We start from the raw sequence: 21,399 nt of genomic DNA on the forward strand, positions 1-21,399 counted from the left end.
TTTTAAACTATAGTCCGGCCCTCCAACAGTCTGAGGGACAGTTAATTGGCCCCATTAAAAAAGTTTGAGGATGCCTGATCAATCTAGAGGCAAGATTAATCTTTGAAATAAGGAGTATGGAGGAGATATAAATGTTAAAACTAGATATAAATGTTTGCATATTTGGGACTATGTAAGGGCCATGCTCTGAGCTGGATGGAAAAGAAAAACTACAAGCATATAAAATAACTAGAAAAATGCCAACGTTCTATGCAGAGAATTAACATAAGGTGATGTAATAGAGAATGACAGACTCTCCGAGTGGTCAGGGAAATCTGAATGGATGACAGGAAATATGAATGGGAAATATGCCTTGTGAATATGAAAGACAAGGCAGAGCCAACAGTGCCAAGATAGGAGTGCGGAAAGCATTTTAGATGCAAGCGCGTTTTAGGAAGAGGACGAAGGTGATGTAGTTGGCTTTTATGAGTAAGGGGATAAGTGGTATGAGGGGTGGATGGAGATACAAATCAGTCCAGCTCATGTAGTGTTCTGCAGGTTGAATAATTTATTTTATTCTAAGGCAATGGGTTTCCACAGGATGGTTTTATACAGGGAACTTTTAGCTTTTAATGTCATTAGAGATTATTCCAATTTAAGCACACTAATGAATCTTTACATGACTTGTGGCTCCTGATATCATGCCACAGAAAGAACACAGCATTACATATTCTTGCTAAAGGAATTGAACATGAATTTAATTTCGCCTCTGCCTAGCAGCTTACAGGAAATTTGAAGGTTAGAGGAACACTGCAAGGAAGCAGTTAGCTAAATAGAGAATGTACAATATTCTGTAGGAAAAATAGCCTGTTGGTTCTTTTTTTTTTTTCAAAAAAGAAATGAAACCAGGAGCAGTGGCTCACACCTGTCACCCTAGCACTTTGGGAGGCTGAGGCAGGAGAATTGCTTGAGCCCAGGAATTCAACACCAGCCTGGGCAGCATAGTGAGAGCTAGTGGAACATAATTGAAAGACAGGTATATTTCCACATCATCTCTTACTTAAAATCAGATTGGCTTCTCTAGACTTTGGTTTTTCTCACCTTTCTGTAAACTAAATCAAGGAAATGAGAATGTCTGGCTTTAATCATGCAGAAAAAAAGATAATTTCTAAGTAGACGGAATAGAAGGAACTTGGCTCTACATCAGCCTTACCAAGCAGAGCTGCCCCATCAGCCTAGACGGGCTGAACTGTTACAGGAGAAAGGAATAAGGTAAGCCCCACATATTCGAGCCACTATATTTTTGCCTTCCCTTTGCTTTTAGCCTCTTAGCCTTTACCTCATCAAATACCAGTAACTACCCTTAGCTAATTAGCACTTAAAGCCACTCATTTAATCAGATTGAACCATTGACAGAGTCATGTTTATCCTCCCCAACAAATACTTTGTTTACATAAATCCTACACTACAGATATTGGAAAGGTAATTATGCCATAATCACAAAAGGAGATTCAGGTCATGCAGGAGACCACCGCTAATGCAGGTAAAACCTAGATTTAAGAAGTGAGTTTGACCCACCCAATGCACAACATTGTCCCTATGGCCAGTCCGTGTATCACATTGTTGTACACTGCTTTCAAGCATCTCAAGAAAGAACACAATTTTTTAATATTAAAAAACCAATCTGTCTTTACTTTTCTTATGCAAAATATAAAGATATAAGATATAAAGGTAGGATTTTCAGGGCCAGGCGACTGGGCTCATGCCTGCAATCTTAGCACTCTGGGAGGTCAAGGCAGGTGGCTTGGTTGAGCCCAGGAGTTTGAGACCAGCCTGAGCAAGAGCAAGACTTTGCCTCTACTAAAAATACAAAACTATCCCAGCATTGTGGCAGGTGCCTGTAATCCAAGCTACTTGGGAAGCTTAGACAAGAGGGTTGCTGGAGCCAAAAGTTTGAGGTTGCTGTGAGCTATGACACCAGAGCTCTCTATCCAGTACAATAGAATAAGACACTCTCTCTCTCTCACAGAAAGATAGGATTTTCTGCCAATAAAAGTGGTGAGTCATGGGATAGACTCCTGCATCTGCTTACAAAAAAAAGTCAGGTAGAAATTCTAATGCTTTCAATAGGGTAAATAAAACACATATATAAACAAGTTCTACGTTTCTGCAAGTTTGACTTAATATTAATGTACTTGTGTATCATAAAATGACATTCTTAAAATGTATTTCATGTGTTGAATTCAGACTTTCTTAAGACATCTGGAAAACCAATATTTCGTACTGTTTATCCCGCCTATTCTTAACACTATGTCCGACCTGGCCACAATCAATCCTAGTACAGACTCAAAAATGTAATCAGATATTGCCTGTAAATACATATACACGTAGAAAAAGTACATGAAAAAGTTATTAGTGAGCAATGGGAGTATATTACTCTAAATTATAAGATTATAATTATTTTTATATTCTTTTATTCTCTATTTCTGCATTTCCAAAATTATCTGCAATGAACTTACAGTTTTACAATAAGAAGGGAACTCAAATATATAGTGGATCTCACAATTACAGTGATATTTCTGATTCTGTCCCATTTTTTCTCAGTTCCTAGTCCCATGCCTTGCACATAATAGATAATAAATAAGTGTAATAGTAGGAAGAAAGAAAAAAAGAAAAGAAGAAAAAAGACTGTGATGGTAGCTGGGCATTGTGGTGGGTGCCTGTAGACCCAGCTACTCGGGAGGCTGAGGCTTGAGTCCAGTTTAAGGTTGCTATGAGCTAGGATGCCATGACACTCTACCCAGAGCACAAAGTGAGACTCTGTCAATAAAAGAAGGAATGAAGGAAGGAAGGAAGGAAGGAAGGAAGGAGGGAGGGAGGGAGGGAGGGAGGGAGGGAGGGAGGGAGGGAGGAAGGAAGGAAGGAAGGAAGGAAGGAAGGAAGGAAGGAAGGAAGGAAGGAAGGAAGGAAGGAAGGAAGGAAGGAAGACTTCAATGGAAAGAAAGGAAGCTGCTGGACATCTTCTGCTTGCCTCTCCAGATTCATTCTCCATCCTGCTCCGTAGAAGGCTGGCCTACATGAACTGCCTGGATGGCCTCCCTTGCCTCTGGTTTCTGGATGGGTTTGGCCAAGGTCAGTGGCAGCAGATCAGAGGTACAAAGGAGATATTTATTTCCTGAGATGCTTCCCTGAAGGTCACTATACTCTGCTGTACCCCTCCAGCCACCAGGCCCAAACCCTTCCCACACATTTCTTCTGATTGGACAAAGTACCCTCCCATTCACTTCTATTAGACCCAGGATTCTGCACTCTCCTTTGCAACTTCTCTTCTTACATCTATTCATCCCCTTAGAAATACTTCCTTTATTGAACTCTCCACAAATTGTCCCGTTTGAAGGTACCTTATAGGTATTGCCAAGGCCCAGACTGGTACAAGATCTGTTGGTGACAAGAGTCCAACAGGTTCTTTCCTCCAGGAACTAATGTTGAAGAATTCACGGAAAAAATTTAAAAACCATCACTACGGGGCGGCGCCTGTGGTTCAGTCGGTAAGGCGCCGGCCCCATATACTGAGGGTGGCAGGTTCAAACCCGGCCCCGGCTGAACTGCAACCAAAAAATAGCCGGGCGTTGTGGCGGGCGCCTTAGTCCCAGCTACTCAGGAGGCTGAGGCAGGAGAATCACTTAAGCCCAGGAGTTGGAGGTTGCTGTGAGCTGTGTGATGCCATGGCACTCTACCAAGGGCGATAAAGTGAGACTCTGTCTCTACAAAAAAATAAAAAATAAAAAAAATAAAAACCATCACTACTATTGCTCATTTCAAAAGTTTGAACAAAAAAAGAGAAATTATTCTCAGCAGAGGGATTCTGCTTTTACACCAAAGATTTTATAGGTATAAACTAGTTATCATGCTATTTCTCCTGCCAAAAGACGAGATAAAAATCCACAATTAAAAAGTTCACATGTACAGTCCTCTGTTTCTTTCTTCACTCTTACAACAGACTTTAGCAAAATTAGACACTCTGAAATATTCAACATTGATTGTTTAATATATAAAAAGTGAAAGATACCTATTGTAATATAACAATGTTGTCAATGATTATTCCTTTTCAAAGATTAGTTCTCATTCATTCCTTTGTCAATATGTGTCAATATGTGTCAATATGGGTTTTGGGGGTTTTTTGTTTTTTTTTTTTTAGTGTTCTTAAAGGCATTTTTTAAACATGGATTTCCTACTTGGGAGCTATTTTAATATTTTTAATTAATATTAATTTTATTAAAGTTACAAATTCAAAACTGGGGCTTTTATGTTCAATTTACAAATCCTAGATTTATTCTTAAATCTAGTGGATTTTAGCACCTGCTTTTAAAGTGGCCTTTTATTCATATTTAGTGTAATTTGCTTAATGTTTCTAACAAGGAGGATCTACACCCAAGTGTTTAAAACACTATAAATCTAATAAAATTATAAATTCTGCGAATCTTAACATTCTCTGAAACGTTTCGTTGGTTTTTATAAACTTTGTAAATTTATCTTAATCTTTCCAACTTAAAAAATTGCAACTCTAAATAAAAATTCAATGTTACATTTTTAATTGGAATCGTGAGGATAATATATCAGATCCTCTAATAAGCCAAATTTTTAAACTATTATATTACAAACATTCCAAATGGGAAACAGATTATTCCTAAGGTTAATCCAAAGTAATTTTATTGGCTGTTAGTTCATTATTTCTATCTGTAATAGAAATAAATTCTTTAATAAATTCTCTTTCATGGGAGAGAATTTATCATGTGATAAACCAACAAATTGGGGCTATTATCACAAACAAGTTTATTTAATCACCCCAAATAAGCAGGGTTATCTGCTCAGTGGCTAATGTTGAATTAGAAAGTTTGATCAAGGGCGGCGCTTGTGGCTCAGTCGGTAGGGCGCCGGCCCCATAAACCGAGGGTGACGGGTTCAAACCCGGCCCCGGCCAAACTGCAACCAAAAAATAGCCAGGCGTTGTGGTGGGCGCCTGTAGTCCCAGCTACTCGGGAGGCTGAGGCAGGAGAATCGCTTAAGCCCAGGAGTTGGAGGTTGCTGTGAGCTATGTGAGGCCACGGCACTCTACTGAGGGCCATAAAGTGAGACTCTGTGTCTAAAAAAAAAGGAAGTTTGATCAAGCCACCTCTGAAGCAGCTAACATCTAGGGCAATTTTGCTTGCACCACAGAAGCAAGAAAAATGGTCCCTTTGCAATTAATGACTCCATTATTCTCCAAGTAGAGTTGTCTCACAGATCTCCATTCCTTGAATGCAAATTATACATTACCTAATACTCAAGGCTGGATTCTTAATTATTTTCATATTTTTCCTCTTGGTTAGGGATAAAACTCTTACAGATATTTTAATGATACCCATTTAAGCTGTGCATATCTTTTCGTGTTTATCATGTTTCTGACAGTAGTCTTTTACCTTCATGGCAACTCCTCTTCAGGTTACTATATGATAAGGATGGCCTGGATGAAAAATACATTTTACCTATCTCTGGAACAAACTCTTTAATGCTTTGCTCCCCTTTTGGGCCCCACTTTTGGGTGATATGTTTTGGCCTGGGAAGGACTGGTCCGGGATGAATTAGGTTGAGAGGGTCTGGGCTGAGAAGTCTTGGATTGAGTAGATCTGGATGGAGAAGGTTTAGCTTGGGAGGATTGGGGCTGAGGGGCTTTTGTGGGAGAGGGTTTAGGTTGAGAGGGCACAGGGTGGGAGGGTTTAGAGTAGAAAGATCTGGCTTGGGATGGCTTGGACTGATTGGACTCATTGCATTCGAACTGAGCACTCTTCGACATGGGATGGGTCCCTGTTTGGGAAGCTGGATTTGAAGGTCTACCCTGTGTCTTTTGCTGGACACCTTGCTGAGAAGCAGGTCCTGCCAGTTTTTTAATAGCTCCTGCTGGTTGAAAGGATTGAGGGTGAGGATCTTCAATATGGGATGTTGCTCTCATAAATTTTCCAGGTGTTTTGGGGAGCTGTGCTCCTCGGATACAGGCTTGCCTTGGCTGTGGCCTCCCTACTACTCCTGTGGGCTGTGAACCCAGAGAATGGGAGTGACCTCCCTGGGAAACCCCAGACCTTTTAAGAGTTCCCATTGCTTGTGGTCTCTCAGGACAGGCATGTACATGCTGAAAAATGGGTCTTGGTGGTCTCCCAAATATTCTACTCAAAGGGTGTCCCCGAGCAGGTCTTGTAAATTTCATAAATCTTGCACCTGAATAGAACCTCTGGGGTCGAAAAGATGAAATACCAAAACTTCTGCCTCGGCTCTGGGGCCTTACATTCTGAAAGGGCAAAGGACGGAACCACCTAAACCTCTGCTCTGACCCAAAGCCCATGAACCGGGGGGCTTTGAAGGGAAAACGGTTAAAGTTACCCCCAATTCTTGCTGGTAGCGGCCAAGAGCTTTCCAGATGAGGCCTGAATACTGGGGTATGATGGAAATTCTGAAGGTTCCAGCCAACCTCACAACTAGCCCCAGGCTCTCTTATAGGCATCTGAGCGTGGCGTCTAGATGAGCTTCCCGGCTGACTATGTCTTTGTTGTCCCTCAATATCAGCTGTTCCAGCCATGTTATCATTAGGGAAAACGTAAACTCCTTGAGTGTGCTCAAAGTCTTGATCTACCTGAATCCCCAACTCCCTGGCCAGGGAAGCCATGTCCTCCATGGACACACATCTGAGTGAGGAGGAAGACATCACTTCCTGGAGGGCAGCTAGGAGCCCTTCCATATTCTTCCTGGCATCCTCGGCTTCCTCACTCTCCCAAATAAGTAACTGTGATGGCTTCAATTTCAGGATCCTCTGGAAAATCTGAGTCTCTTCACTTTCGCTAGCTTGGGAACTGAGGATGAAGTAGCATCTTGCAATGGCAGCTTCTCCTAAAAACATTAGCAAGTTCCATTCCTTCTCACCTAAGCAGCTGGTAAAAAAAATCACAGCTGAAGAAACTTCCATCAAAAAACCAAACTGGGTCCAAAAGCCTTCTAGGTCTCCACGAAGGTTGGTCACAGCAATAGGCTTTTGGAAAACACTAGGGTTTTCCTTTAAATCATCACTATCAGGAAAACACCAGGTTATCTCAACCAGGCCATCAGAGATTTGCCGGGGAAGAACCAGAGCAGGCGAATCTTGATGAAGAAAGATTCTGTGAGATTTCCGTTGGGCAGGGCTGAACAGTCTGTTGAGGATTCTAGACTTAGAGAAGCTACAGTGTCCTAAACGCACAAAAGAGATGACAGGCATCTTCATGCAGGTCAGAAACTTGTCTGTATCCTCTATGGGCTCTCCAGAAGACCGTGTTGATGGCTTTTTCACAATATCCTTCATGGCCCCCAGCATTAAAATGCTTTTGTTGTTTTCTGCATCCGGCAGTAGCAAGGGAAGAGCAAACTGGCATTGGTACATGTTTGACATGATTTCCTGTTGCAAAGAGCTGTCTGAACATAGCATGGAGGCACAAAGGACATCGAGAGGATTGATGTATTGTGTGTCTTGAATTTCCAAATTCTCCAATCCAGTCAGGAATTCCCTTTTGTTATCTTCATCCAGAACCTTGTGCCTGAGAATTGGGTCTCTAGCTGTCACATCCAGGGCTTGAACTTTCATCAGGAAATTCCAGACTAAGTCTCCTGGAGTCTCAGGCGTCCACTCACATCCTTTTTCTAAAGAGAATTTTTTAACACAATCTGGAAAAAGCTTTCTGCTTCTATCCATGTTCAAACATGACAGGATATCTTTAAACACCTTTCTTCTTTCTGTAGGAGAGAAGACACTAGTGAATGTCATGTCCAGAATCTTAGTTTCCCTCCCTGACTGTTTAAATTAAATGAGTAACTGACATATTCACTGCAAAAAAGATGAAACAATGCAAATAAAGTGAAAGTCTCCCTTCACCACTCAGTCAAATTCATGTTCCTTCGGGAGACATGTCAATGTGGTACAGTGTGTTTCCTTCCCACCCTTTTTCTGTGCAAGTACGTAATTATGCATGCACATATACAGACATGTGGTTTTGCTTAGGAGATGCTATTTTGTTTTTATTTTTTTATTTATTTATTTTTTTTGAAGAGACAGAGTCTCACTTTATGGCCCTCGGTAGAGTGCCATGGCATCACACAGCTCACAGCAACCTCCAACTCCTGGGCTTAAGCGATTCTCTTGCCTCAGCCTCCTGAGTAGCTGGGACTACAGGCGCCTGCCACAACGCCCAGCTATTTTTTGGTTGCAGTTTACCCTGGGCCGGGTTCGAACCCGCCACCCTCGGTATATGGGGCCGGCGCCTTACTGACTGAGCCACAGGTGCCGCCCGCTATTTTGTTTTTATATAAATGATATCATATCAAATAAATGATTCTTCAACCTCTTCTCACTTAACGGTATTTCTTGCAAATTCTTCCTAGGTAGCATATATAAAGATCTACTGAGTTCACTTCAGCCATTTCACAGTCTTCCATGGTTTTGAAGGGCTATTACTTACTTAACCATTTCCTATGGATCATCAACTTAGTCTCCTTTTTTTTTTTATTAAATCATAACTGTATACATTGATATGATCATGGGGCATCATACACTCGCTTCATAAACCATTTGACACATTTTTATCACAGTGGTTAACATAGTCCATTTTTGCTAACGTTTGTAGACAGCCATGAAGAACTCTATTAATTATATGCATGTATGAGGAATTCTCTAAGTTGATATCAATTTCTTTCTTAAACTTCTTGCTAAAGTTTAGAGAAACTAAAGATTTCTATTTCCATCAGTTTTCTCAGAATTTACATGCTGTGCCTAATTTTTCCTAATTACTCATTTTCTAATATATCTTCTAACTAGTTAGAAATACATAAGTAGTACTTAGTAGAGAAAGATGAAAGTGGATTGCCACCCCTAAGAGATGGCCAGCTGGTATCAAAGGGTAAAATCTTTAAAAAGAGCCCATAAGAAACAACAGGAGTAGAGAAAAGCATGAGCTATAGGAATCAATAAAAGTAATTATAAGAAATCCCAGGCTAGGGGCGGCGCCTGTGGCTCAGTCGGTAGGGCGCCGGCCCTATATACCTAGGGTGGCGGGTTCAAGCCCAGCCCCGGCCAAACTGCAACCAAAAAATAGACGGGCGTTGTGGCGGGCGCCTGTAGTCCCAGCTGCTTGGTAGGCTGAGGCAGGAGAATTGCTTGGGCCCAGGAGTTGGAGGTTGCTGTGAGCTGTGTGAGGCCATGGCACTCTACCGAGAGCCATAAAGTGAGACTCTGTCTCTACAAAAAAAAAAAAAAAAGAAATCCCAGGCTAGTCTTGGAGTTGTTTCAACAGGTATATCTTGGCTCCATCCCCGTAGCACAGTGGTTAGAATGCCAGCCATATGCACCGAGGCTGGCATGTTCAAAATTGGCCCAGGCCAGCTAAACAACAATGACAACTGCAACCAAAAAATAGCTGGGCTTTGTGGCGGGCACCTGTATTCCCAGGTACTTGGGAGGATGAGGCAAGAGAATCGCTTAAGCCCAAGAGTTTGAGGTTGCTGTGAGCTGTGGCACCACGGCACTCTACCAAAGGTAACATAGAAAGACTCTCTCTCAAAAAAAAGAAAAGAAAAAAACCATTTATGTGTGTTGGTCAACAAATGAGGGGGATATGATGCTAGCGTGAAGAATTCCCAGAGAAGGCTGTGCTAAGATGGGTGTAGGAAAGCTTTCACAGTCTGTTCTTGCTTGTTTCATTAAGTTTGAGAACTCGTCCAGGAAAAAGTGCTACATACCTTACTGCTGAGTATCACCACAGGCACCTTCCGAATACACCCCTCGGGAAGCTATGCTCTGTCACCAGCCCCAGTCTACCCTTCAAAGCAATTTTGGAACTATCTGGAATGACCATCAGAGCTGTTGTCCTATGAGATCTGACAGCTGAGTTTGTGAACTCATCTCAGAAAAAAAATGCTACATTCCTCATTGCTAAATATCACTACAGTCACCAGTTGGCCAAGGGGAGTACTAGGAAGGTGACCCTAGTGATATGCAGCAATGAGGTATGTAGCACCTTCCTTGGGTTGAGTTTACAAACTTAATTGTCTGACCTTGTACTCTGCCTTAGAGCATGAGTCCTCAGTTCTTCAATATAGAAACTGAACCCACACAATGCAGGCTAGATGTCTAGTATTTAAAAGGTATTAATAAGGCTACTTTGGAGCAGATGAAAGCAACAGAACAGATGTACACACAGAAACAAGGGTCTATCTACTTAATCACAGAGCTGGGAGAAAAAAGAAACAATTTCTAAGAAATTCATACCATTTTTATAAGTTAAAAAAATCACAAAAATACCTTGGTGTGTGTCACACTTTATGGGGGCAAGACATGATTGCAAGAGGGACTTTACCTAACAATTGCAATCAGTGTAACCTGGCTTATTATACCCTCAATGAATCCCCAACAATAAAAAAAAAAAAGAAATAAAAAAAAAATCACAAAAATAACTCAGCTAAGGCAAAAAGAAATAAACAGAGATTTTAGTTGATGTCCACTGAAAAGGAGAGTAAATTTTGAACTTGAGTCCAGTCAGGTTAATTGGAGACTGAAACAGGCTAAAAAAAAAAAAAAAAAAAGAAAAGAAAAGAAAGAAAGAAAAATCCAGACTCTGGGAGAAATATAACAATCCAGACTATCTACAATCTATTACACAATGATAGAACACGATCCACAGTTAAGAGGCATAGGAAAAAGCAGAAAATACCATCCATACTTGATCAAGAGACACTGATCCAAAGATGACCCAGGTGTTGGATGTAGCACACAAGAATTTTATGGCAGTTGTCTTACCCTATTCTCAAGAATGTAAAATAAAAGAAGTCCAGAATGAATTATTAAGTGGGAATTCTCCAAGAAAAGTTGAAAAGTATTTAGAAAAGGGAAATTCTAAAATTAAAAATCATAGTATCTAAGCTTATTTAAAATCACTACATGAACTGCTAGTTGATTGGACATGACAAAAGAAAGTGACTAATCTGAAGAATAGAAAAAAATATTAAATTGGCCAGGTGTGGTGGCTCACGCCTATAATCCTAGCTCTCTTGGAGGCCGAGGCAAGTGGATTCCTTGAGCTCACGAGTTCGAGACCAGCCTGAGCAAAAAGCAAGATGCGCATCTCTACTGAAAATAGAAGAACTAAAGCAAGAGGATCACTTGAGTCCAAGAGTTGGAGGTTGCTGTGAGCTATGATGCCATGGCACTCTACTTCAGGGTAATAGCTTGAGACTCTGTCTTTTTTTTTTTTTTTTTTGTAGAGACAGAGTCTCACTTTATGGCCCTCTGTAGAGTGCCATGGCCTCACACAGCTCACAGCAACCTCCGACTCCTGGGCTTAAGCGATTCTCTTGCCTCAGCCTCCCGAGTAGCTGGGACTACAGGCACCCGCCACAACACCTGGCTATTTTTTGGTTGCAGTTCAGCCGGGGCCGGGTTTGAACCCGCCACCCTTGGTATATGGGGCTGGCGCCTTACCGACTGAGCCACAGGCGCCCGCCCTTGAGACTATGTCTTAAAAAATATATGTATATTAAACAAAAAATGATTATAGTCTGTAGGAAGCTATACAAGAATTCTATTTTATTTTATACCATATTATATTTTATTTTTGAGACAGAGTTTCACTTTGTGGCGCTCGGTAGAATGCCATGGCATCATAGCTCACAGCAACCTCAAACTCTTGGGCTCAAGCTATTCCCTTGCATCAACCTCCCAAGTAGCCATAGGCGCCCACCACAATAACTACGTACTTTTTGACACCTGGTCTCGCCCTTGCGCAGGCTGGTCTCGAACTCCTGAGCTCAGGCAATCCACCCACCCTGACCTCCCAGAGTGCTAGGATTACAGGTGTGAGCCACGGTGCCCAGCCTTAAAAGAATATTTTATTTATTTATGTATTTATTTATTTATTTTATTTTATTTTTTTATTTATTGAGACAGAGTCTCACTATGTCGCCCTCAGTAGAAAGCTGTGGCGTCATACCTCATAGCAACCTCAAACTCCTGGGTTTAAGAGATTCTCTTGCCTCAGCCTCCTCAGCCCACCACAATGCCCTGCTATTTTTTGTTGCAGTTGTCATTGTTGTTTAGCAGGCCTAGGCTGGGTTCAAACCCTCCAGCCCTGGTGTATGTGGCCAGTGCCCTAACCACTAAGCTACGGGCACTGAGCCAGAAGAATATTTTAAAATGCTAAAATACAGGTACTTGACATCTCAAAAGAGAAGAGAAAGGAAGTGGTTTGGGAAAAATGTATGGATAAATGATTGCTGAAACATTCCTAAATTTGGTTAAAAAATTTTTGTTACAGATTCATGAAATTGTGCAAAACCTAAGGCAAATAAAAGCAAACAGAAAAAGTTAACACCTTGACACATTAGAATCAATTGCCAAATAAAAATTAAGAAAAAATCATGGGGTAGATGCCCTGGTGTGGGTTATGTCTATAATCACAGCACTCTGAGAGGCTGAGGCAGGTGGATTGCTTGAGGTCAGGAGTTGGAGGCCAGCCTGAGTAAAAAGGAGACCCTGTCTCTAAAAAAAAAAAAAAATAGGCGGGCATTGTGTAGGAGGGCTGCCTATAGTCCCACCTACTCAGGAGGCTGAGCCAAAAGGATCGCTGAACCCAAGAGTTTGAGGTTGCTGTTTGCTATGACACCATGGCACTCAACCGCAGGGCAACTCTGTCTCAAGCAATGAAAAAGAAAGAAAGCAAATGTCTTGAAAACAATCCGAGAAAAAACAAAACACTTACATCAATGAAAAAATGACTAGAGACTTAGCATCAGAAACAAAAGAAGCTAAAAGAGGAATGACATGCATTAAGTGCTAAAGGCAAAAATATTGCCAATCTAGAATCCTATACCCTGTAAAAATATCCTTCTGGAATGAAGGCAAAAATAAAGACATTTTTTCAATTAAGAAAAAAAAAAGACAATTTACTACCAGTAGATCTTTACTAAAAGAAATAATAAACAGGGGCGGCGCCTGTGGCTCAGTGAGTAGGGCGCCGGCCCCATATGCCGAGGGTGGCGGGTTCAAACCCAGCCCCGGCCAAACTGCAACAAAAAAATAGCCGGGCGTTGTGGCGGGCGCCTGTAGTCCCAGCTGCTCGGGAGGCTGAGGCAAGAGAATCGCGTAAGCCCAAGAGTTAGAGGTTGCTGTGAGCCGTGTGACGCCACGGCTCTCTACCCGAAGGCGGTACAGTGAGACTCTGTCTCTACAAAAAAAAAAAAAAAAAAAAATAATAAACAAAAAATTTCAAGCAAAAAGGAAGTGGCATAAAGTGAAAACTTGGACCTTCAAGAAGAAAGGAAGAGTCTAAGGAATGGCAACATACGGGTTCTTCCCATTGCTTGATCCCAACTGCAAGCTGGAGGGGAAGAGAGTCAGTTGATACACATACAGTCTATACAGGTTGACCTACAGTGCAACGCACACGAGGCAATGCTATAGCCTTCCTGAGACTTTGACTTGGCAGCAATTTCTTTTTGTCATGAAATATTACATGACAAAAATGTGAAGAACTTTCTTTAAGACAGAGGCTTTTGGATTTTTTTTTCTTTTCAGTTCTCGATTTCACACACAAATATTACTCAGAAAAGAGGCAAAGGATGCCCACAGGACCCCACTCAACTGAGTGGATGGACAGCCATTAGAATTATATTGTAGGCCATAACTACATTGTTATTAAGACTTTTCTTGATCTGGTTTGCTAAAGGTATTAGACTGATTGCAATAATAGCACCAATTAATGGCTTTCTGGTATCCATACCTTTTGCAATCTTACTTTGCAAGAGGGGAAATCTGTTTTACTTCAAGCTTTAATTCTGAATTGGCTTTCTGGCTTGCTTTAACCAACAGAATGTGGCATAAGTGATGGTGTTATGGATTGAGTTATTTCTCTCCCCAAAAAGTTATGTTGAAGTCCTCCAGTATTTATTTTGTAAATAATATCTTTATAGAGGCAATCAAGTTAAAATAAGGTCATTAGGGTGATACCAAATCCCAAATGACTGGTTTCCTAAAAAAAGAATATTTTGGACACAGAGACATGCACAGAAGGAAGATAATGTGAAAGATACTGAGAGAAGATAGCAATCTGTAAGGGAAGCAGTGCCTGAGACTATCAGGAGCTATGAGAGAGCCTGAGGCAGATACATTCAGGGAGGGCAGGACAAGAATGCTGATACCTTGATTTCAGACTTTCAGCCTCCAGAACTGTGAGACAATAGATTTCTGTTGTTCTAAGCCACTCATTTGTGGTGCTTTGTTATAGCAGTCCTAGGAAGCTAGTACAGATGGCATGATAGTTCTTGTCTAAGCCTCAAAAGGCTTTCACTACTTCCCCCTCTGTCTTTCTCTCAATCTTCCTCCATCTTCCTCTCTTTTTTCCTCACTCTCTTTTATTCCCCTGCCTTCATCATAAAAATATGCTCCATTATTGAAGCAGTACCCTGAACCCCATAAATGCATCAATGTACAAAGTTATGATTTAATAAAAAATAATTTTTAAAAATATGCTCCATCTAGTCTGAGAACAAGTGCAGAATAGCCTATTAGAAGATGAGAGACTCAGCCTACAACCACCTGACTACAGATACATGAGGGAACTCAAAGACCAGAGGAACTGCCCAGCCAACCACAGACATGCAAACAATAATCAATTCTCCCTATTTTCAGTGATTAAATTTTGAGATGCTTTATTATATAGCATTCTTGTAGCAATACATAACTGACACAGAAAATAAAACAAATTCATGGGCCAGGTGTGGTGGCTCATGCCTGTAATCCCAGCATGTGGGAGGCCAAGGAGGGTGGATTGTCTGAGCTCACAGGTTCAAGACCAACCTGAGCCAGAGTGAGACCTTGCCTCTAAAAATAGCCAGGCATTGTGTCAGGCACCTTGGGAGTCCCAGCTACTTTGGAGGCTGAGGCAAGAGAATCACTTGAGCCCAACAGTTTGAGGTTGATGTTAGCTATGGTGCCACGGCACTCTACTGAGGGTGACAAAGTAAGACTCTGTCTCCAAAAAAAAAAGGTGGTTCACACCTGTAATCCTAGCACTCTGGGAGGCCGAGGCAGGTGGATAGCTTAAGCTCACAAATTTGAGACCAGCCTGAACAAAAATCGAGACCTCCCCATCTCTGCTAAAAATAGAAAAACTGAGGCAAAAGGATTACTTGAGCCCAAGAGTTAGAGGTTGCTGTGAGCTATGATGCCTCAGTGCTCTACCCAGGGCTATAGCTTGAGACTGTCTCAAAAAAAAAAAAAAGAAAAGAAAAAGAAAGAAAACAAATTCATGCAAACAAAGCATAACATAAAAGAGACACATTGTAATATTAGAATGTTACCTATGGAAGAAAAATGGATATGAATGGAAAATGAAAAAAAAAAAAAAAAAAAACAATGGAATGGATAAACAACCAAAAGGGGATTTTTGCAGAACAATGATGATACTATGCAAAGAGCAAATTAATTAATTCAATATTATACACCAATTAAAATAAATAAGGAAATAGATAGATAAATAAAAATTAAGAATGAGGGCTAAAAGCAATCATGTATCAGTAAAGTATACGGGGGTGGGGCAATAGCCATGGGTAGAAATACATCCTCTAAAAATTCATTTGTTAAAATGCCTATACCCAGTACCTTAGAATATGATGTTATTTGGAAACTGGGTCATTGCTGATGTAATTAGTTAAGATGAGGTCATCAGCATGTATTCTAATTCAATTTCTCCACAAGGAAATATCTGGATCTAGAGACACGCACAGAGAGGATGTCATTTGTAGATAAAGGCAGATGGGGGTGATTATAGGCAAAAAGCCTATAAGTAAACCTTTAAATGGTTCCATTTTGTGAAGGCAAGTTTGAAGTCTTGTGAGTTGGAAGGGAAAGAACCTGGATAGAACTCCATATGTGGCTTAGGGCCTAATCAGGTAGAAGTGATTTAGGGCCAAGCTTTGTGGGGGCAGGCCTGCAGGCAGTTACCTGTATATCTCAGCAATTTCCAGACTACTCCCTAAAATGATTAACTGCCTCCAGATGGTCTGTTAAAAGGGCAAGCATTCAAACAGTTTATTTCCCCAGAACCTTGTTTTGTGGTTTTGTTTTTGATCACTTAGCGTAAGAATAACTTTAGGTAATGTTAGTGAAGTGGTTATTGGTTAACCTGGTTAAACTTTAGCCCATAAGAATAGCTTTAGATAATGTTAGTGAAGTGGTTATCAGTTAATTTGGTTAATCCCTAGGCCTGTAGGTGCCAGGCAGTAAGAGGCCTGGGGCCAAGGTTTAAGTCATATGTTTATTGATTAAGTTATGTGCCTATATAAGCTTTGGTGGAAGAAATAAAGTTGCTGTTTGCCTGAGCGCGCTTTAGCCTTCCTTATTCCCCGACATTTCATCACAGGCTTAATCTCTATGGCACCGCCCAGGCAAGAAACAGTCACACAACAGTGATGGTTCCACAAGGCAAAAAATGTCAAAGGTTTCCATCCAACCACCAGAAAAGGTAGGAACAGATTCCTCTTTACAACCTTCAGAAGGAACCAACCCTGCCAGCACCTCAATTTTAGAATTCTACTCCCCAAAGAAGAGAGACAATCTTTGTTATTTGTTGCACAAGCCACACATTTTAGGGTACTTTGCTACAGCAGCTCTAGGAAACTAATAGGTGTGATGACAAAGAAACTACTCTTTTTCCTATCCAAAGCTTGATAATGACCTCCCAATGTCTCAGCTGAAAGTGAGAAGGTAGTTCCCTTTCCATTCTCAGAATTTGGCTAAAGTGTATTTTTTCCAGCTAAAATTTCGCCAAATTAAATATTTTGTATAGTTTTAATTTTCATTAGGAAATAGTCACATTCAAGTCACTGATATAATTCTCATTACAAGATATGGGGACTGGACCACGCCAAGTAACCATATTTTAGGATCTTAACCATTGACCACAAACTCCTCCACTGATTATTTCCACTTAAGTGGTTAGGCCTGTAATCCCCTTATCTCTCTGGTTACAAAGACATCAAAATGATGGAACAGAAGATTACAGCTAAAAGCAATGATCAGCAAATCGTTGTAAGTGTGATGGAAGGTGACTGCAGAAACCTCAAGCTGACCAACAGCATTTACTTGTGATTGTCCTTCCACCATGTCTCAAGTCCCGGGGGCTCCTCCATGTTAACACCTGCCTTTGGGAAGACTCCAGCTTACAAAGGACAAGAAATTTCTTAGGAGTTGATGTTTTGCTGACATCTGTGCCCTTCTTCATCCCCCCTCTTTGTTATGTCATAGCAATCTTACTAATTCATTCATAAATTGTTGACTAACTCTACACACATCATTTCCATACCTTCCATGCTTTTCTCTTCCTCCTCCTCCTCCTCCTCCAATGAAATGCCGGTTTCTGAGTCTTCATAATTCTGTTCTTCATCAGAGAACCCTGTGGTTTCTGAATAGTCAGAGTCCTCTTCACCCTCGTATACAATGTATTCTGGAGCATCATAATCCTCCTCTTCCACAGTGGTTTCTGTTTCTTCAGAGTAGGAAACAGATTCTAGATAGTCATCTCCTAAGTATAAAGAGTCATCTGGCTCCTCATATCTCTGTCCATCCCTTAAATATGTAATAGTTGCTGGAACTTCGTATTCAACATTCTCAAATGAATACGGCAGTGTGTCTATTGGTGTGTTACATCCCTTCTCGTTCTCCAGGGAGGACAAAGAAGTTTCCCTAAAGTTTTCCAAAGCCAAGTGCTCTTTCTCTTTGAAAGACACTGTGATTTCAGGATTCTCAGGCTGTTTCTTCTCAGAAGAAAAAGCACGTTCTGAGTTCTTGCTTACCCCAATAGATGGAGGAGGTGGGACATTCTCGTGTTTTAAAATTTCTAAGAATAATAAGAAAATTGGGGGGTTATTTTGGTTTTTCCTGATCAATAAAACAAAAATAGGTAAGTAATAACTTGAATTTCTGAATCCCCAGAGCATCATCCCTCTTCTTATTTCACCAGCAGACAGGAGTGCCCACTGCCTCCTATGTAACTTGCATGGCAACATATCAACTGTCAGAACTTTCTTTTGCCCACGGGGGGTGGGGGTGGGGGTGGGGGAACAGTCACATTGCTGTCCTGCTCAAAAGTCTGAATCTTTCATAGCAACCTTACAGCGTGAACAAAACAAAAAATTTTAATTTTTGAATGGTGTTTACTTGTGGATCTACAGTGACTCACAATAGACTCCAGGTTACTGAGCCCATTGCTAATGAAATCTGATCCTAATAATTTCTAATCAGTAAGCAAATAAATCTAATTTGAAAAAATAAGTCCTAGAAATAATAAAACCTATTTTTCTTGTTTTTTTCTTTTGAGACAGAGCCTCACTTTGACACCTTCAGTAGAGTGCTGTGATGTCATAGCTCACAGCAACCTCAAACTTTAGGGCTCAAGCAATCCTCTTGCCTCAGCCTCCCGAGTAGCTGGAACTATAGGCGGCCACCACAGCGCCCGGCTATTTTTAGAGATGGGGTTTCAGGCTGAGCTCAGGCAATCCACCCGCCTTGGCCTCCCAAGTGCTGGGATTACAGACATGAGCCATTGCGTCAGGCTAAAACCTATTTTTCTAAGCTTATGAATCTTGTCTTATATTAGGGACCATTAACATTGACCTTTTTATGTGTAAAAGGTATGTGCCCCTACCTCTCTATCATCCCTTAAAATAATACTGAATTTTTTTTAGATTTCTAGAAAAGGAGCTACACTTGCCTCTAGTGGCAATTTACAAAATTGCTAACAAATTGGAAAAAGTGGTCCCCATGGGCCACTAGTTATCTTTGACACATTTAACAATCTCCACCACAATGTTAAAAGGCTTTTGTATCTAACATTGTCTGTGTTTTGTTTTGTTTTTTTTTGTAGAGACAGAGTCTCACTGTACCGCCCTCGGTAGAGTGCCGTGGCGTCACACGGCTCACAGCAACCTCTAACTCCTGGGCTTACGCGATTCTCTTGCCTCAGCCTCCCGAGCAGCTGGGACTACAGGCGCCCGCCACAACGCCCGGCTATTTTTTTGTTGCAGTTTGGCCGGGGTTGGGTTTGAACCCGCCACCCTCGGCATATGGGGCCGGCACCCTACGCACTGAGCCACAGGCACCGCCCAACATTGTCTATGTTTTAACGTAAAACAATCTTTTGGGGGAAAAAAAGAAGAATTTGGATTTGAAATACTTGTACCTCTACAATATGCTGAAATTTAAAAAAAGAATTAATATTTGTATTGCTCCAGAAAACTGGGGTGCTGCTGCCATTTTTATTACTGAGAAAATAAAATTACTAATAAGCCATCTATGTATGCTAAAAATTATTTTTCCTGTATTTTCAAAATGGTTACACTAAATTAAAGATGCAGCTTGTGCTCTTGGAACTGTTTGTGAATTCACTTATTTGAAAACAAACAAACAAACAAACAGATTTTATCACTATTAACAGCATTCTCTTTCCAGCTGTGAGGGTTTAGGATGTCATTGCCAGAATAAGGAGCAGTTTATGCCAGCACTAAACCTTCAAGTTTCACGTACTGTTTTTTGGTTTTGTTTTTTTCTTTGAGACAGAGTCTCATTTTGTCACATTGGATAAAATGCCATAGACTCCTAGCTCATAGGAACCTCCAACTCTTGGGCTCAAACGATCCTCTTGCCTCAGCCACCCAAGTAGCAGGGACCACAGGCGCCTGCCACAACACCAGGCTATTTTTTGGAGACAGAGTCCTGCTCTTATTCGGTCTGGTCTTGAATTACTGAGCTTAAAGGATTCACCAGCCTTAGCCTCCCAGAGTGCTGGGTTTACAGGCATGAGCCACAGCGCCCAGCCCCAAACAACAAATTATCAATCTCCAAAACCAATAAGTTGCATCATTCTCTGATTTTTAAATTCTGGAAACTTTCCCCCCATCTCATATTTCAGTATTCTCATATTTATATTCCAGGAAAAAGACAACATAAAATTAAAGGTGGTAACTTTATTTTTTTTCCCCAAGAAATCTGCCCTCTCTCTCACACCCCCAAAGTGTAAAATATTAACTTACCATGCCTTAAACCCCAGATGGAAGTTGACTCCGGAAAAGTACTAAATAAACACTTGAAAAATTGCTGACAGGTCACCTCTCCTTTTCTTTGTATCAAAATTAACAACTTCTGACTTTTCTTCAGGGGGTCTGTAACATGTTCCAGAGTCTCAAATTCTTCTTCAGAAATCAGCCTCCAAGAGGTTAAAGTGTCTAATACAGAATCAGGATCCTGTTGGAGGATTTCAAGCAACGTTTTTTGTTCTCTTTCTATGATCTCTGAGGGAACACTCTCGGCAGCCATAGTTTCTGTTTCCTCAGACCAGGAAATGGATTATGAAACCATCCTTATAAGCAAATAAGAAGAGTTAAAAAAAAAAAAATGCTTTTTCCTTGTCAGAAGTTTACTTTGCCAGAAAAACCCTCAGCAATTCTATTTGGTCAAGATTATTATTTTTTATTTCAAATTAATATGAGGGTACAAATTTTTAGGTTACAAAGTTATCACTTCCAAGGTAAAGTTCAAGTTGTAGAAGAGTCCTTCCCGAAAGGGGTGTGCTGATTACCCTCCCATTGTGTATACTGGGTAAGAACCTGCCAAATGCCCTCCTCCTCCCTCCAATGGCTCTCCCCTCTCCCCTCCCCTCTCTCCTTATCCCTCCTCTTGCTAGACTATTTTTGTGTTTTATCTTTTGTCTGAGCATGTAATTGTTTATATATTGGTTGGCTAAGATTAAATATGTCAGTGACACCTAGTGTTGGAGAGTATAGATAGAAAGAAGCACAGTGGGGGAGTCTGGCCCTGAGCACTCTCTCACTGGCTTCCTATATTTAATTTATTCACTCTTTCAAAGGCTTGACTCAATCTCCTCATGATGCAAACCCAGGGCCACCTCCTCCAATAAGACTCTCTTGAACTTCAGATTGACTAAGTATTTCCTGCTCTGAGCTCTATACTATGATGATAAGAATGTAAACCATTAATTGATTTTTGGATGGCAATCAATAAATAAAATGAAAACAGATAAAAATAAAACTTCATTTCCTTCAATCCAGCAAATCAATTTCTAGAAAATGATCTTTTTTTTTTTTTTTTTTTTTTAAGTGACTTTTACTTGGGTGAAAGATCCCCAGAGGGTAGGGTGCGGAAGAGGAAGGAGAAAGTACTCTGCTAGTGCTTGGGGTCAGGATTATTTATTTATTTATTTTGTAGAGACAGAGTCTCACTATACTGCCCTTGGGTAGAGTGCTATGGCGTCACACGGCTCATAGCAACCTCCAACTCCTCGGCCTACGCGATTCTCTTGC

General features: G+C 40.9%; 1 protein-coding gene across 1 annotated transcript; it reads right to left on the minus strand.

Moving 5' to 3' along the window:
• Positions 1–2,886: 2,886 nt before the first annotated feature.
• On the minus strand, positions 2,887–20,638 carry CARD6 (caspase recruitment domain family member 6). The gene is made up of 3 exons (XM_053591682.1): positions 20,113–20,638; positions 17,388–17,921; positions 2,887–7,773 (listed from the first exon to the last, which is right to left on the minus strand). The coding sequence occupies exons 1-3, from the start codon at positions 20,393–20,395 to the stop codon at positions 5,525–5,527; spliced, it is 3,066 nt and encodes a 1,021-aa protein (XP_053447657.1). The 5' UTR covers positions 20,396–20,638; the 3' UTR covers positions 2,887–5,524.
• Between the last annotated feature and the right edge of the window lie 761 nt (positions 20,639–21,399).

Source organism: Nycticebus coucang, chromosome 1, assembly GCF_027406575.1.
Source record: "Nycticebus coucang isolate mNycCou1 chromosome 1, mNycCou1.pri, whole genome shotgun sequence".
Lineage (NCBI taxonomy): Eukaryota > Metazoa > Chordata > Mammalia > Primates > Lorisidae > Nycticebus > Nycticebus coucang.

What these genes read in the sequence shown, in the direction of transcription:
- CARD6 (XM_053591682.1), bottom strand. Translation starts at nt 20,395, where the DNA reads ATGGCTGCCGAGAGTGTTCCCTCAGAGATCATAGAAAGAGAACAAAAA. An exon ending in CATCTGGGGTTTAAGGCATG is followed by an intron (nt 17,922 to 20,112) that starts GTAAGTTAATAT and finishes TATTATTCTTAG; the next exon opens with AAATTTTAAAACACGAGAAT. An exon ending in GGAAGAGAAAAGCATGGAAG is followed by an intron (nt 7,774 to 17,387) that starts GTATGGAAATGA and finishes TCTCTCCTACAG; the next exon opens with AAAGAAGAAAGGTGTTTAAA.